Source organism: Gymnoscopelus braueri (genome assembly GCF_963280865.1).
Source record: "Gymnoscopelus braueri genome assembly, chromosome: 12".
Taxonomy (NCBI): Eukaryota; Metazoa; Chordata; class Actinopteri; order Myctophiformes; family Myctophidae; genus Gymnoscopelus; species Gymnoscopelus braueri.
The window spans coordinates 27,318,334-27,335,689 of NC_137614.1; the positions used below are offsets into that span (position 1 = coordinate 27,318,334).

At 42.6% G+C, this 17,356-nt stretch overlaps 1 protein-coding gene across 5 annotated transcripts in view; it reads left to right on the forward strand.

Moving 5' to 3' along the window:
• Positions 1-14,137, forward strand: part of mical1 (microtubule associated monooxygenase, calponin and LIM domain containing 1) — a 33,715-nt gene extending 19,578 nt beyond the window's left edge. For 4 of the 5 annotated variants that reach the window (XM_080445086.1, XM_080445085.1, XM_080445088.1 and 1 more), the window contains 12 exons: positions 337-533; positions 1,536-1,639; positions 1,963-2,025; positions 2,448-2,682; positions 4,958-5,028; positions 5,779-6,604; positions 6,856-6,974; positions 7,056-7,169; positions 7,870-7,963; positions 8,203-8,296; positions 8,846-8,919; positions 12,521-14,137. In XM_080445086.1, coding sequence (XP_080301212.1) covers positions 337-533; positions 1,536-1,639; positions 1,963-2,025; positions 2,448-2,682; positions 4,958-5,028; positions 5,779-6,604; positions 6,856-6,974; positions 7,056-7,169; positions 7,870-7,963; positions 8,203-8,296; positions 8,846-8,919; positions 12,521-12,723 — 2,194 coding nt within the window. In that variant the 3' untranslated portion in view covers positions 12,724-14,137. The remainder of the gene's footprint in view (positions 1-336; positions 534-1,535; positions 1,640-1,962; positions 2,026-2,447; positions 2,683-4,957; positions 5,029-5,778; positions 6,605-6,855; positions 6,975-7,055; positions 7,170-7,869; positions 7,964-8,202; positions 8,297-8,845; positions 8,920-12,520) is intronic. The other variant, XM_080445089.1, reaches the window with a different exon arrangement.
• The last annotated feature ends 3,219 nt before the right edge of the window (positions 14,138-17,356 follow it).

Genomic DNA, 17,356 nt, shown 5'->3' on the forward strand with positions numbered 1-17,356 from the left:
AGTCCCTGGGACACAGTATTTTGAGATGGGGGGTCCGTGGACAAATACATATAGGCTAATTTTGGGGGTCCTTGACATGAAAAGGTTTGAGCACCACTGATATAGCAACATAGTTGTTTTCAGAAAACTGTAAGGATTTAGAAGACATTTGTAGAAACGGCCTCAGGTCTTAATGGGTTAATAGGGGCCAAGCAGTGGAAATGCACAGAGCTACCCAATGGACACAAAAAAATCAATCTGTGAACGATGCAAATGATTTGTATTCCATGAATAGGCCTCCTGCATCCGGTTACTACAGTATGGCCGTGAATCCCTGCTCTCATTCTGCCTCCACAGTGACATGTCCTCTTTGGATGAGTCCAATGGCATCCACAACAACCAACTGGCATTCGGCATCCTGCAGAGGGAGTTTGGGATCTCACCCATCATGTCTGCCAACGATATGGCCAACAGCGGTCAAATAGACAAGCTGTCCATGTTCCTGTACCTCACACAGGTCCATGATGCCTTCAATGTGCCTAGCAGTAGCAAAGGTAACCTACTTCAAACATGACCCACAATCTTGTTACTGCAGTGTGAACCTTGGCTTAAAGTATCCATATACGACGTGATTGAGATTGACCACGTTTTGTGCTTTGATGTAATAGTTGCGTTGTCTTTTAAATAATTGCCATCGCCTACAGTAAAACTTGTTCCTAAAAAATGCTATAAATACTGTTACATAAGTCGCTCGCTGAGACACTGACTGCACCGTGCTCTAATCACCTATTTCTAAAAGAGTGAGGCTGGTTTGTCCTCACACTGAAATGTGTTTGGTGATGATAAGCCATCACACTGCCTCTGTCCCTTTAAGAGCATGTTACCCAGAATTCCTCAGGTTTGAGTGGCTAGGGCTGTGCTCAAAGCCAGATCTCCTGCACTACTAAGCCACGGCAGACAGAGCAAACAGCAACGGGTGAGGACATGTCTTATCAGGGCTTGGGTGGGACTAGCCTCGCTTAAAAGAGATCAGCTATTCCTGTTCCTGAAGGAGGAGTTGTTGGTTTTTTAACACAAGATATTTGGGCATTCTTGTGGATCTGTGGAGCGAGGGGAATTCTTGCAGCGTAGATGCGAGTGCAGTGTTTGGAGGTACTGTACTACAGTCTGTGCTGAAGTGGGTGTGACATACACTCTGCTGGTCTGTGATGCTGTGCTGCTCTGCTAGGAATACGCTGACAGATGCGCAGCAGACAGGGGGGAGCTGTCAGTCTCCAGTTACCTTATCTGACTGGTGACAGTGGGACAGCTGGAGTATAGGAGTTTGTTTTTAGATTGACAAGAGTTGACTAATTCGGTTCAATTGCAGATGCGGGGCAGATATGAGACAAATAGGATTGCTAACATTTCAGCTGGCAGAGTAAATGCAGTAATTGGCTGGGAAGCACTTTATTAGTGTGAGAAATCTGTATTTAAAACCTTCCAAATTTGCTATGTTAGAGGGAAACTGAAGTGTGTGTGTGTGTGTGTGTGTGTGTGGTACGTGTTTTCTGAAGAACCTACAGACCTATTGGCACCATCCAGGCCCTTAACTCTTTCCCGGCAGTCAGCTGTCTTTTTCATCAGCAAGCTGAAGCACAACTCTCTGCAGAGACGCAAGGTGAGCCCATAGAAATCAGTGCTCTGGACTCCATTGTTGACACAGCACAGTAGATTCCTTGATAAAGACATTTTCAAATACACTGAATGTTTGGCTGGAGTTGGCATTACCCACACCAAGTTCATTTTTCAAGCCACTACGCTGTTCTGTTCCATTTCATTTCTCAAAGGCACTGGTACTGTAGCTAATGTAATGTTTTCTTTGTCTGTTGATCATATTTTAAGCAATAAAGATATACAAAAGCTGTTTTTTTGTTGTACCAAATCCACTCATGAGTGACCGTTTACATAATTGGATAACATAATTTGTTTCTGTTTGTGCAGGATAAACTAGCAGCTGAAAAACAAGCTAAAGAAACAGCGACCAGGATGGGTGACGAGGACAATGTGAGTTCAGTTTGACTTCAATCAAATCCACTTAAACACCTATTTATTAATTTTTTCATAGTGAAAATAGCTGATCTATATGCTCACAACGCATCGCATTTAGCTTTTTTAATGTTTAATCTTTTGGATAAATTACAAGCTGTGTGTGTGTGTGTGTGTGTGTGTGTGTGTGTGTGTGTGTGTGTGTGTGTGTGTGTGTGTGTGTGTGTGTGTGTGTGTGTGTGTGTGTGTGTGTGTGTGTGTGTGTGTGTGTGTGTGTGTGTGTGTGTGTGTGTGTGTGTGTGTGTGTGTGTGTGTGTGTTCTATGATAATTTCTTAGTTTATATTACTGCAGCTCACACAAATCTGAATCATGCATGTATCAACTGTCAAAGTAAGTCAATTTAATTTATGTTTCCCCCCCATCTCTCCTTCTCCCGTAGCCGGTTGCCCCCCTTGTGGCCCTGCCAGTAGCCCCTGAGGAACCCCAGCCACAATCTGACTGTGGCATGGGGATGCCTGCAAGCAGTAGTACAGAGTGCTACTTCTGTAGCCAGAGGGTGTACGTGCTGGAACGCATCAGTGCTGAGGGCAAGTTCTTCCACCGGAGTTGCTTCACCTGCCATCACTGTAGTATCACACTCAGACTGGGTGGATACACCTTTCACCAGAGTACAGGTGGGTTCCACGTCTAGCACTTTAAAGCCTGATATATGCTTTGCTGTACAAGAGTGTCATGCAACGAAAATAGCCGTTCTACGTTGTGAGCATGTACTGTAGATCAGCTATTTGGGGTTTACAACTGAAGCAAGCATAGAGCAAGTGTTTTGAGTCGTCGTTTCTCATCTTGTTTGAAACACTGACAATAAGGAAAGTCTTTTTTATTATTACAGTCCATTTTAAGATTAATGTCCCCCCACTCTGGTGGTGCAGCAGAGAATCTCCTGTCTGCCTTTCTGTTCAACAGCTCTCTTACCAGTCAAATGTATTCTGTAGCACTAAGCCAGTTACTGTAGAACCAAAGGGGAACATGAGTTTTAGAATTGCTACATCAACTCATTTCATCCATACAAGACAAGAAACGAGAGCACAAATTGCCTAGCTGAAATAACTAAATATTGATATCTCATGGTTGTGTTAACGATTCAAAGTCAAGTCATAAATGATTGAAGCTGAACCATTTTCTACCTGAAGCGCCAATAGCGCTCTGCCAAAAACTCTGGACGCCAGGAGCGCTGTAACGCGAAGCACGGTGCTGGAAAGTGGAGCACTCCAATGCTTCTTTAACACATTCCACGCCAGAGTTTAATCTCAATGTACTCACCAGTGCCAGCGTTTTATTGTTGTTTTTTTGTTTTCTTCACGTCGCCACTCGCCACAGACAAAGTTAAATCCGCTAAAATCGTGCATTCAACTCTTTGTAAACAAATAAGCGATCCGTCCGAGTAGAGCAGTGAAGACCGCATGAAAATCCCATCCGCTATCTTGTAGTTAGAACGGTTTATGTTAAACAGCGATCAGCGACGAGAAAAACTACAACTGAGAAAATGGCGGATTGGTGTCAGATTTAGAATGGATGGGATCGGAAAAACCGGATCCCGGATAATTCCGTTTCCGGTGGTGCTACAATGAAATGTGTCGTATCGAACGTGAAAAAAAGTGCAATGTGAACTTAAAAAAAAAAAAAAAAAAAAAGGACCAGTTGGCGTAGATCCACGCGACTGGCACGTGACGGCTTTAAATAGGTTCGCGTATATACGCGACTGGCACTCAATGTGTTAACATAGAACTGTGTGGCAGTTCAGAAAACGCTTTCTGTTGACACAGCCTCTTACACTTCTGCTCCAGTAATAGGTTAGTCCCTGCAAAGGCAATACAGAAGTCATTTGAGCCATCCAAAATTGCATAGAAGGAACCGCATCAGTGTACATTACCATAAAGTTGCATTTCTGCATTTCTTCGGCAATAATGTAAACGTATCCGAATTTTCCTTGAGATGGACTTGAATTAGCATTAGGAAAAAACGGTGAATATTAAATATCACAGCATTAAATATACACAGTAAAATCCTCTGTGTTCATTTATCCCTCAGACAGTTTAATATGATGTAAAGGAATTAGACAAATCTTATAGATCAAATCTGGGGGAAATTGAGGAAGGACTTCCTTACTAATTTACTTAGGATTGAAGCGGAGAATCCTGTAGGTCTTGGATGTTATTTCAATAAAAGGTTGGAAATTTAAAGTGTTGTGTTTGTATTGTTACTTACAGTCATCTTGTTTGAATCACTCCCAATAAAAAATATTTTTGTATAATGGCGCTTTGTGTCGGGGTTGCTCAGTCGGTAGAGTTCTCGACTTTGGACCACAAGGTCATGCGTTCGACCAAGGTGCTACTCAACATATGAGTAGCATGGCTTGGGTGCGGCAAGTCGTGCGGTAAGTATTGGGAGCTGATAGTAGGTGTTGCGCTCCATCTGAGCTATTCATCTCCCAGCGGTCTAGCACATTGAAACAGGGATAGACTCCTGCGTTCTTGGCTGATGCCAACAATAAGCCACTCCGACCTACTTAATTACTTATTTATTTTTATTATTAGATAACATCTTTCTAAAGCCTCTGGTGCAGTAGTAGAATAGCTGCCTGCATTTATGTTCCAACAGCTGTCATACCTGTAGTCTAATGTAAAGAAGACACAACATGATTTCTCCTAGGATAAATAGAGCAACGCTTGATTTATTCATCCGTATTATGAATAATTCGTGGCAAGGCCCTTTTTTAAAGGGGTTTGTAGTTCAGCCTGGAAAAAAGAGAGAAAAAGAAAACATTGAAGAAGGAGGAAAAAAAGACTTGTTCAGAGTTGTTGACTGTTATTTTCTTCAGCATCACAACATTATGCTTGTCTAAGACCATGAACTGCTTTTCATTGTTCCCTCTGTGATGTTTCCCCCCAGGGAGATTCTACTGTGAGCTGCACTCTGAGGATGTGGGAACAGGGAACGGGACGGGAACATCCTCCAGTCAGGTGCGATTCACTGTGCACACAAACCTGAAACCTCGCACCCTTCTGGTGTCTGCTGACGGTGACTCAGGGCCCATCTTTGCTCTGTGTCTCTGCGGCCCAGTGTTACGCAACCTTCTGTCACATGATGCAATATTTTTCTGGTGTCTGGTCCAATTGGCAGCCTTGTGAGGCATGGATCGCTCACGCCAGATGAGGACAACTGCTTATTATCTCTGCTTATTTTATTATTTATAATTAGTTTTTCACATCGAAAATATTTAAGTTATTGAAGCCAATTTCCAAGTGCCTGAAAATTGTTCTCACAATTCCAAGTTCATAAATATATTAGTTTTTTCTTCACAATTGGGAGCAAGAACAGAATATACAATAATAATAATTGTGTCCCCTTTAGTTGTTGTTGTTGGGGTATTTGCCAAGTACATTTGCACATACCTAAGCTTTATCCTTTGCATTTACCCATTCTAACTACTTAGCAGCAGTGGGTGCAAATAATACAGCGCCCTGTCAGTGGTTGGGATCAGGGAAACTTAAACACTACGCCTGGTGGGATCGAACTTCCGATTAACCTGGCTGTATCTACTGAGCTACATGCCGTCCAAAGAGAGATATAGAGTCGCAATTGTGAGAAAATTCCCTTAGAATTTTGGGAGAAAGTCACAATTGTGAGAAACAAATCGCACCTTTTAATTTTATTCAGTGGCTTCCATAGACTGCAGTCACTTACAGTACATGCCTTTTCTCTCTGTTCAGGATGGCACAAGAAAACACAAAGAGACAAATAAAGAGAACGACCCCACTCCGTCTCCCTCAGAAGATGATGATGATGATGATGATGATGATGATGAGTACACTCTGGACTGTGGTCCCTGTAAACATACTCAGCCACATCAACCTGAGGGCAAGCAATACCACAACAGACTTGACTCTAAAGACGAGCCCCTTGAGCCACCGCCAACAAAGCCCCTCGCAGACCCTCCACCTAAAGGTGGGCTAGCGGCTCCCGCTAATGAGGAGCCAGAGGAAAACCCACCCTCCATGCCTACCCCAGTCCCAAGGCCCCGCCTCTCGAGGCAGAACACACCCACACCCTCTCCCCCTGTACCCAAACCTCGCACCGTCCACCTAGTGAATCCCTCTCCCCCTGAAAAGCGCTCCTCACCGCCGGTCCCCCAGCGGGACAACGGGCCCGACTCGCGGCCCAAGCAGTCGCTGCGGAAGCTCCAGCTAAGCGACGCAGAGAAGAGCCAGTTAGTCAACCTCCAGAGCTTAAGCCTAGACTCTGACTCGGAGACCCCAGGCGGGTCTTCCTCTTGCTCTTCTTCCTCAGCCACGGCGGGCAGGTCGAGCCCTCCCAAGCCGGCGGGAACAGACAGGCAGGAGGAGGAGGGCTACTGGAGCGGCAGCGCCACGGTACATGTCCGGGACAAGAAGAACCGACGCTGCTTCAGGAGGAAAGAGGAGCCCGGCGGGCAGCAAACCAAGGTCCGATCAAAGTTCTCCCCCTGGAACCTCTCGTCCCCCAGGCTCAGCAGAGAACACCGGCTCAGTGTTCTTAATAACCACCCAGGCACAGTCGGTAAGGAAATGCCTTAAAGGGATAGCTCTGCCTTAAAAACTTAAATGCCTTAAAGGGATAGCTCTGTCTTAGTGTAATTTTTTATGTTTTTCCTATCTTCCTATCTTTGAAGACATGTCGAATGGTGAGCTTAGCCTAGTTTAGCTCAAAACTGGCAACATTTTACACTAATGAGTACAAAGACTGAAACCCTCAGCTTTGGAGAAGGATTTTAAACATTAAGTTGACCGTATTCTCTTCTTTTACCACAGAAACATCTTTCAGTCATGGCCACAGCACGTCCGAAGATGGTGTTGATGGAGACGATGATGATGACGATGACGACGAGGAGATGTTTGGAAGAGACGACAGTGATTTATTCGATGAGAAGGTAAGGATCCATTAGGTCTTCATAAAGACTGTTCCTGTCAGGTTTTACCAGCCATTCACAAACGCGTGCTTGGGCCATCAGTTTCAGACGATGCCCTCTGACCCTGTGGAGGCCGAGAAGATGGAGCTGATGAAGATGAGGACGTTGGAGCGGCGAGCCAAGACGAGCGAACTGCAGCGTTTCCATAAAGCCCAGGTCAGTACAATTTCAAGGTACTTTTACTTCACTGGAGTATTTCAACTTCTTGATATTTTATACTTCTACTCCATTACATTTCAGAATAAATATTGTAGTTTTTACTCCACTACATTTATTTGACAGCTTTAGTTACTAGTACCTTTGCAGATTTAAGTTATTAATAATGAATAACATTATTCATTAAAACAACATAATTAATAGCAGATCTACCTTGCGACGCCTTGTGTGTAGATCGGCTATTGTATCGAATAGCCTAAGTATAGTGGTTCATGATCGATAATTATAGTCCAACATGACAGGATATGTATGATTCTGAAATTGAAATTTTTACTTTTGCTACTTTAATTCAATTCTGATGCCAATACCTTTTACTAGTGTCTACATTGTGGTATTGCTACTTTTACTTAAGTAAAGAATTCAGAGTACTCTCCTTCCACCACTGCTTTCTCCCATTGCCACAGAGCTCATCCAGGTGTGTTCTTCTTCGTCGACATGTCCGATTTCACCCAAAAGACACTGTTGTATCTTGGAAGAAGAAAATGAAGAAACTTTAAGTTTCTGAATGTGGATGATCTACAAGCTCACAACGCATCGCATGCAATGCATTGTGAGCTTGTAGATCTGCTATTTTTAGTTTATAGTCGGGCATTACTTTCCCAACTTGTAACTTAAACGCACTTCTCTCTGTGATCCACAGTCCATCCAGAGGCGACTGGAGGAGATAGAAGTCGATTTCAAGGAGCTGGAAGACAAAGGGGTGGTGCTGGAGAGGGCTCTCCGACAGGAAACCGGTAAGAACATAGAACTGCTATTAGGTCTGTGGTTCATGATGATTAATACATTACATAAAATTACACCATCTGAACAAACAATTTAATTGGCTTAATGGCTTTGCAAAAAGGAATATTGGAAAAAAAACAAAGTTTTGTAAGTGGGTTGAATGTCCGATGAGGTTTCAGTATCTCATAAGACACACATACACAAGACCACACAAATTCAAGTCAACCCCCCTGTTCTTGTCCTATCCCAGGCAATGGAGGTTCCCCTGTAATGATAGACCAGTGGATCGAGCTGGTCCACCAGAAAAACGACTTGGTGTCAGAGGAATCAGACCTCATGGTGGCGTAAGTATAGTACTGTACTGTATGCACCTATGGAGTCTCGCATGCTTCCATATACTGTACGTCGCTGTCAGGCGGAAACATTGTAAATCGTTACTTTTCAGAAAATGTAAAAAAGAACATGTGTACTGTGCCAGTGGATCCAATGTAGTTATTAGTCACAAGCTCTTGTTAATTGATATTTTTGGCAAGATTTTCAAAAGTGCTTGTATATCAGCTATTTTCACTGCTTTTGTGCAAAGCTTTCATATGAGACAAAGTATTAAAAAGGGTGCTAGTTTAAAAAAACATGGACATACAAGATTTCTACCCGACAGCAACGATAAACAGTATTAACACAGCACTTAGCTGTGTAGTCACACGCAACACAGATTCTGTTCTGAGAGAAAATGACACAAAGGACACAGGAGGGCCAGAGCAGCAGACCCCCCACCCATAACACTGTGGTTACTGTTCCTGCTCACTGAGTGAGGTAGCCAGTGACCTTCTCCACATTCAAGGTGGGTTAGTGCTGGTGTGATTCACACTGATTCTGTTTGTCAAATCTCTCAGGTCTCGGCAGCTTGAGCTTGAAGACAAGCAGAGCATGCTGGAGTTGGAGCTCAGGAAATACATGGAACTGAGTGGTGTGTATATAACGTACTTTGTGTTTGTGTGAAGATGGATAGACAAATGGATGGATGGATGGATGGATGGATGGATGGATAGATAGATAGATAGATAGATAGATAGATAGCAGTGTTGTAAAGTAATATGTAACTTAAAGTAATATTATTACTTTTTCCCAGTAACTAGTAACGTAACTAATTACTTTCACGTTTTGAGTAATATTATTACCTTTACTTTTTTTCAAAAAGTAATTTATTACTTTTTTTCACGAGCCGATTTGTGCAAAACCCATTGTTTTACATTACTCCTACAGATTTTATCCAAACGTCATGCAAATCGGTACACAGTATCTCTATAGTCATGTGATCAACACGGATCTGTCCGATTTCCCATATTCCATCCTCATTGCCTATGGTTGGCTTCCAAAGTTTGCACGATTGGTCCGTTTTTAACAAAAACAGCTTTCGATTTCCGTGAAATTTCACACGCACATTCCCACTAGGCCGAGGAAGAAATGCCACCCCTTTCACATTGGCCTGTTATAGCGCCACCAGCAGGTCTAATGTAGCAAAACACATTTTTGGAACAAAATGCCTCAAATCATGAATGCAGTGTCTGATTGCCGTGAAAGACCTAAGAATAAATGGCACCCTTTTCACATTGGCCTATTATAGCGCCACCAGGAGGCCAGAATAACGTACCTGACCTGGCGGAGACCTGTGCTCCGAGGAGCACTTTTTCTAGTTTGATCCTGTGTTGTTTTTGGTCAATTGATATAATGGTAGACTGGTTGGGATCCAGTTGCTATGCAGGCTGCTTGCTGATCCGGTCTAGAGCGGATACGGAAACGTTGCGCACTTGTCTATGTGTGAATTATCAGCTGCGGAAGGGCGGGCCTTAAACCGGATCAAACAGTGTTGCCATGTCTGCTTATTATAAGCGACTTGTTAACCAATGAAGACGCGCCGTAAGCTTGTAGGTTGGCTATTTTCAATATATATATATGTCACAGTACGTTTGGAGAACCAGTACGATTGAAGACAGAGCGCTCGTTTTTAGGCACGGGGCTCCTTCGGGGCGAGGCGGGGCTTTTCGAGACAGGGTTTATTAGCGAGGCTCGCGAGGAGGAGGAGGAGGAGGACGGCGCTGCGAGGCGGGGGGTTATTACGCGAGGCTCGCGAGGAAGAGGAGCCTCCTCCTCCTCCTCCTCCTCCTCGCGTTTTAAACCGTCCCGTCCTCTCCTTCTCTCCTTCTCCTCCTCCGAGGAGGAGGAGAAGGAGAGCGCGGAGAGGCGGGGCTTTGATGCGCCGACGGAGACCTGTCTTTTGTTGTTCCCCCCCACATAGCAACCAGGAAGCTACGCTAGGGGAACCATAATATCTATGAGGGGAACGCTGAACACGCGTTCACACGCACGGCGCGCCGACTTAGTGGAGCTTGAGGCCGAGGAAGCGCGCCCTCGCGCCTCCAGGCGCGAGTGCCCGCGGTGACCGGCCGACGCTCCACTAGTCGACTCAGCGCCGTTGGATTTGTAAACCGATAGGGACAGAATAGTTCTTTTCATGGGTGTGTGTGTGTGTGTGTGTGTGTGTGTGTGTGTGTGTGTGTGTGTGTGTGTGTGTGTGTGTGTGTGTGTGTGTGTGTGTGTGTGTGTGTGTGTGTGTGTGTGTGTGTGTGTGTGTGTGTGTGTGTGTGTGTGTCAGGGAGAAAGTAAAACAAAAGCCAGAACACAATAAAAGTATCTAAACAGTCCTGCTTTCAATAAACCAAAAAAAGCATGAGCGCGTGCGCGTGTGTGTGCGCGTGTGTGTTTGTGTGTGTGTGACTGTGTGTGTGTGTGTGTGTGTGGCCATATATGTTTGTGCACAAGCCTGGCTTGTGGCTCCCTCTAGTGCTGGGTGGGTGGTAAAAACGAGCGCGCATTCTTCAATCGTACTGGTTCTCCAATCATACTGTAACATATATATATGTCACAGGGTGAATGGAGAACCAGGTAGATTGAAGACAGAGCGCTCGTTTTTAGGCACAGGGCTTCGGGGCGAGGCGGGGCTTTTAGCGAGGCTCGCGAGGAGGAGGAGGAGAAGGAGGACGCTGCGAGGCGGGGGTTTATTACGTGAGGCTCGCGAGGAGGAGCTCCTCCTCGCGAAATAAACCGTCCTCCTCCTCCGAGGAGGAGAAGGAGAACGCGGAGAGGCGGGGCTTTGATGTGCCGACGCGGACCTGTCTTTTGTTGTTCCCCCCACATAGCAACCAGGAAGCTACGCTAGGGGAACGCTGAACACGCGTGCACACGCACACGCTTGTCCACGACGGAGGCGCGCCGACTTGTGGAGCTTGAGGCCGAGGAAGCGCGCCCTCGCGCCTCCAGGCGCGAGTGCCCGCGCTGACCGGCCGATGCTCTACTAGTCGACTCAGCGCTATTTGAGCTGTAAACCGATAGGGACAGAATAGTTCTTTTCATGGATCACTGTGTGTGTGTGTGTGTGTGTGTGTGTGTGTGTGTGTGTCAGGGAGAAAGTAAAACAAAAGCCAGAACACAATAAAAGTATCTTAACAGTCCTGCTTTCAATAAACCAAAAAAAGCATGAGCGTGTGCGCGTGTGTGTGCGCTTGTGTGTGTGTGTGTGTGTGTGTGTGTGGTCGCAGCCATATACATGTTTGTGCACAAGCCTGGCTTGTGGCTCCCTCTAGTGTTGCTTCTACAGAATTGCTGGGTGGGTGGTAAAAACGAACGCGCCTTCTTCAATCTACCTGGTTCTCCATTCACCCTGTAACATATATATATATATATATATATATATATATATATATATATATATATATATATATATATATATATATATATATATATATAGTCAAATGGTTTTCATTTAGTCTGTAAGTTATGAATTCATACACAGTAAAAGTCTTAGTGTTAATATAATTGAAATGAGTGTACAAATAGAACCAAATGGACCCGTCATGTGTACAGAACACTTTTCAGAGTTAAATCAACAATGAGGATTTTACAATGTAGGCTGCAGAAAAGAGAAAAAAAACAACTGCCAATGTTGAAAATGCAAAGTCAGACTTTTGGGGAGAAAGGATGCAATTACTGGGGGCGAGAAAAAAAGAAGTAACTAAGTAATAAGTAACTAGTTACTTTTGGCAGGGAGTAATAAGTAAAGTAACTACATTACTTTTTAAACAAGTAATATGTAATAAGTAACATATTACTATGTTGTAGTAACTATTCCAACACTGATAGATAGATAGATAGATGACACTCTGGGTAACTTCACATTGAAAGGACTCTGGTGCATAGAGATCTTCTTTTAAAATATTTTATCAGCAAACATGACCGTGAAGTTACTCGGAGTGTATTTGTTGTTCTGTCCATTACTGAGAGCCCTGCGTTTCTGATGTGTGTGTGTATATATACAGTATATTTGTGCACACTTCTGCCATATCGGACTACATTATTATTTAGTTTTTCCTCAGTTTCAGACATTTTTAATGTAGTGTTACTGAGAGCACTGTCTTTCTTATATATATATAATGTATATGGTGTGTGTGTGTGTATATATAGTATATTCTCATTTTTATATAGCATTTTTTGTTTTGTTTTGTCTTTTCCAGACACCGAGAAGACAACGGAGCAGCGAGCGGAGGAGGAGCACTTCCTGCAGCAGATGATTGAGGTGGTGGACATGAGGGATTCTCTGGTTTCCTTCCTTGACGAGAAGAGACTAAAAGAGCAAGAGCAAGAGCAAGCAGCCTTATCCATCATGGAGGCCAAAAGACATTCCACGTCAGCGGGAGCTCAGGTTCACTGGGCATAAGGCTTGTTGCACATGCAAGAGGTGCAGTCAATGAACGCGTGCATAGATACTGTTCTCACACACTATATACATGTATATATTTCTCTTTTTTTATATTTGCAAAAGCCAAAGACCCTACTGGTTCTCAACGTCGGGTCCGGGAACCACCAGGGCTCCGACTGGACCGTTACGGGTCAATAACTCTGAGTTAAATTAACACTCTGAATTTGACAACGTAGGGGGGTCCCAGGCCTGTAAAGGTACATTTGGACCTCTGGTGGTCCCCGTACCAGATGTTGAGAACCGTGCTATATACAGCATTGTGGAAGGAGGGCTTGGTGGTATCTGAGCACGTAGAATAAAGCACACTGCAAAATCACGAGTGTTCATTTAACTCAACACTCTGCCGTTTCACAGTGCACATGAGACCTGACGCTGACTGGAAGACTTTTCCATCCCCTAAGGGGACACAAGACACTCACTTTGAGGTTTGAGTCTTTTGATCTGAAAGCTCTCCGGTTAAGCTCTGCCTGGCCCACAAATGGAAGAGGAACCCTGCTGTGCGCTGCTCTCCCAGAATCCGGTTTAAACTGGCCACCATATGACTCAAAAGACTTCCACCTCTTTGAATTGATCATGGACACTGACATGATGAGGGATGGAGCCAAGATTGAACTGCATAAAGCTGAGGTTTTGTTTATTTCACTCTGAGAGGTCATTTGTACCCTCTCAGAGTTGCAAATTGACAAATGGACAACACTGAGGATTTTTACTGCGTAACAAACAAGGTTGTGTTCTGAAAATACTTTCATGGTGACTTGTCTTGTGTCACCATAACTCGTACACACAAATGTAATGTACATATGGCAGGCCTACAGTATGATATGTTTTATATTTGTATACTGAATAAGTTCTAGAAATTAGAAGTAAAACAAACATGGTTGTGGATTATATAAAAATATATATGACAGAAGTTATGATTAGTTGAATGCAGCAACTATTATTGATAATTTGTTATGATTATTACTCCCCATATCATTACCGTAGCATAGCACTTCAAGACATTCACCATGTGCTTTTGTAAATTAATTGCATGTCTGATAGTTGATCTCAGGGGTTGACTGTTTGGTCCTCCAACATTAGTGTTCTGTTATTTCACTAGTGGCCTTCAGTGAATGGTGCACTACAGGAACACATATGGGGGTGTAGAGAATGAATAGCAAACATTCAGAAATGTATAAATTGAAGCCATCATCTATCCTTTGCCGATTTACCACTCGGTTGTTGGCAAAGTAGAAGGTTCAAGGTGAGGAAAATATACTGTAAGTGAAAAATGAGCCTTATACTGTTCATTCATTGTTCCAATGCTGCCATTTTGTCCAAAGTTGGACAGCATTTCACGGTATAATTATCAAATAAAGATCATGCACTTTGATGTTTTCTTTTTTTGTTATGTGAGTAGATTATATGATTCATCATACTGTAAATTAGAATTTGGCTGATTCAGGCCAGTGAGACCTCGTATCATTTGACATATTGATTCAAACTTTGTTATGTAATTTCCTTGTTTCCCCTGCTATTTTCAATACTTGCCACTGGGGCGCGTACTTATCCCTTTAGATTGTATTGTGTTATCAATTTGGTCAGATGTTATACAAGGTTCTGCATTTTGTATCCTGATCCCCTGTTGAAGAATAATGAATTAATAAGTGTAATACACAGACAGTGGCTTTCAGACAGCTCAGGGACAGACATGACACTGTGAGTGCATGAATGTGTACTTATCAAACCCTATAGGTTACTTGGTTGACCAGAGTTCCTCAGGACTGGTGACTTTTCTGTTTTTTGCTCTACATTAAATATCTTCGCTGAAAATGGCTGATCTACATGAGTTGTGAACTTGTAGATCGGCTATTTTCTGCTAAAGTTATCCCCAGAATATAGATGCTGGGGTTTAAGTGGTTATGAAAGTGCATGATACAACAGCTGTATACCATGAAAGATTATATTGAAAAAGGATGAAAAAGTAGGTTAAGAGTGTCAGTGGGTTTTATAAATGGTGAACCAATTCCATTTCCTGAAAATTCTCAATAATACTGGATTCTCAATAATACTACAAAAAGTGACTCTTTGTATGTACATACACACATACATACATACATGCTAACAATTAGTAGTAGCTACACAGCTGGAGAAAGGCCTTCATTGAAGAAGTAGCACTTTTACAGATGAAATCCTCCTTTTTCAGGGTAAACAACAGACCTTGAATGGACGTAATTGAATTGTGGGGAAGAACTTTTAAAAATGCAAAGCAAAGCGTTCCCTGGGGACACTAGAAAAAAACAGGACTGAAAACAACTATTCTTTAGAGCCTCACACAAACCACTTGATTTAGCAAATGCATGCGTGTTGATGAAATGTGAATATTTATCATACCCTTTGATCTCATCGGGGAAGCTTATTTTTCCATATTCATAAATCAAGGGTAAAGGCCACTAATTAAATAATTTGAGACTGCCCACCTGCTTTTACAATATCATTGACCCTGCAGTTTTCACAAATGGAAATTAAAATAACGTTGACATTTTTTTCTTCTTTCTACACAGTAAAATCTTGTGTTCATTTAAGTCTGAGAGTGCACTGTACAAATGAAAGTAACTCAAGATTTTACAGTTTCGTACAGTATATAGGTACAGTTGCTTCTTCTGCATCCCAATCCCAGGCATTAAGAGTTAAGTTTTATGCAAAAAGAGATTATAATACAGTACAATATCTCTGTAATACTCTGTATCATGTACTGTTTTGACTCAATTCAGTTCTTATTGAGGAACTCAGACATCTGGTATTAGGCCTATGCAGATATTTTCATGAAGGAAATAGTAAACCAATATGTTATACATTAACTTAATAATAATATTAAAAATATTAAAAGCCAGGACGTTTTTGTTTTAAGCAATAAAGGTATAGCAACCAAGCTGAGAACCTGTGGAGTTTCAGATGCTGATTTACCATAACAGACGAGCTCACTTTTTTCTTTTTCGGTGTAAAATCCTATTAAGCACAAAAAAAGCACATGTAGGCTACATCCTGTAGAAACGTCTTACGATCAAAGTCTATTGTCTGAATCTACCATCAATTTTGCCATTAAAAGCATGGTGATTTATTTATTTATTCAAATAATTTAGTTATTTCATTGTGCCTGTTCTGTTCATGAATTGAGCAGAAGAGCTTTAGCGCACTCCTTTATAACAATATTATGAACCAGCCAGCAGTATCCATGACAACGTCAAGAACTGGTCCAGCTATTGATATTCATTTGCTGCATCCTTGCAGGTACCCCTTTTTTCATTTTCTTCTTTTGTATATATTTTTTCACTCTTCATACCAGTAACCTGTAAGCTGATTGTATGACATTCTGTATAGTAGTGTGTATATCTGTCTGTCTCTTGTCATCATGATTTGTGTGCATGGGGTTCTCATCTTAAACAAGCTTAGTGCTTAATGAGTCTTCCAGTTTAGTAGACCTTGTATTGTGATTTTGTACTTCCATGTACTGTTATTCGCATGTCTTTAATAAAAGTACATCATCATCATCATCATCATCATCATCATCATCATGTATTTATTTATTTATTGCCTTGGTGTTCATTCATTTTCATGTTCCCTGCAGTTACCGACACGTGGAATAGCCTATAATCTGGATGACTGATTTTGACGATCCTGTGTAAAGAAAGGGCAGCACCTGTTGTCAGTCAGCCCCGCCCCTCGGCGCTCTATCCATGATGTTCTCCCACAGATCCTCCTGCGTCGTTCACACGGTCCAGAGTGTAGAAAATAGAGTAACGACACGCTTTGATCTCGCCGCAAAGCGGGCCTCTATGGGCTATAGTTCCAAACATTGGAACTATCTCATTGACGTAGACAGAGCACTTCCGCATTCCATTCTTACAATGGGAGTCGACGCTACTGTCATTACTCTCTTTCTAAATTACTCTGACACGGTCCAGCCAGGGTTGCCATGTCCGCTTATTATAAGTGACCTTGGGCTTCTTTTTCTGTTAAGTTGCTTGTAAATATTGATAGTTGCCGCTTGCGTTTTGCGTTTTTTTGGGCTTGTTTCCAAATGTTGTTTAAACCAGTGGTTCTCAAACGAGAACGCCCAAATTAATATGAAAAGGACGCCCAAATTAATATGTATTTGTCTGCGGACCCCCATCTGAAATATTGTATGCCAGGGAGGGACCCCCAAACAAGATTTGTGTTGATAAAATGTTTAAAAAATATTCCAAATATTCCACATTTTATTTAAAGATTATTTTTGGGCGGTGAAACCGCCCCTATATGTGAGGTTTGGATATTTGTACAGCAAATCCTGCGCTGTGATTGGCCAAAAAATTACCCCGCCTAACCCTGCACCGTGATTGGCCAATCACAGTCTATTCAGGACTGTGATTGGCCAGTGTCACATGACACATGTGCATAGCCCTATATAAGAAACCATAACTTAAAAAAAAACAATACATTTGTTTTTTTTAAGTTATGGTTTCTTCCATCACTTCCATCGGAATATGACTTTCATGACCTTCATAAAGAGTGTTTCAATAAATGTATTTATTTATTGTACATGATTGGTTGACTCCATTCAGTATTGTGA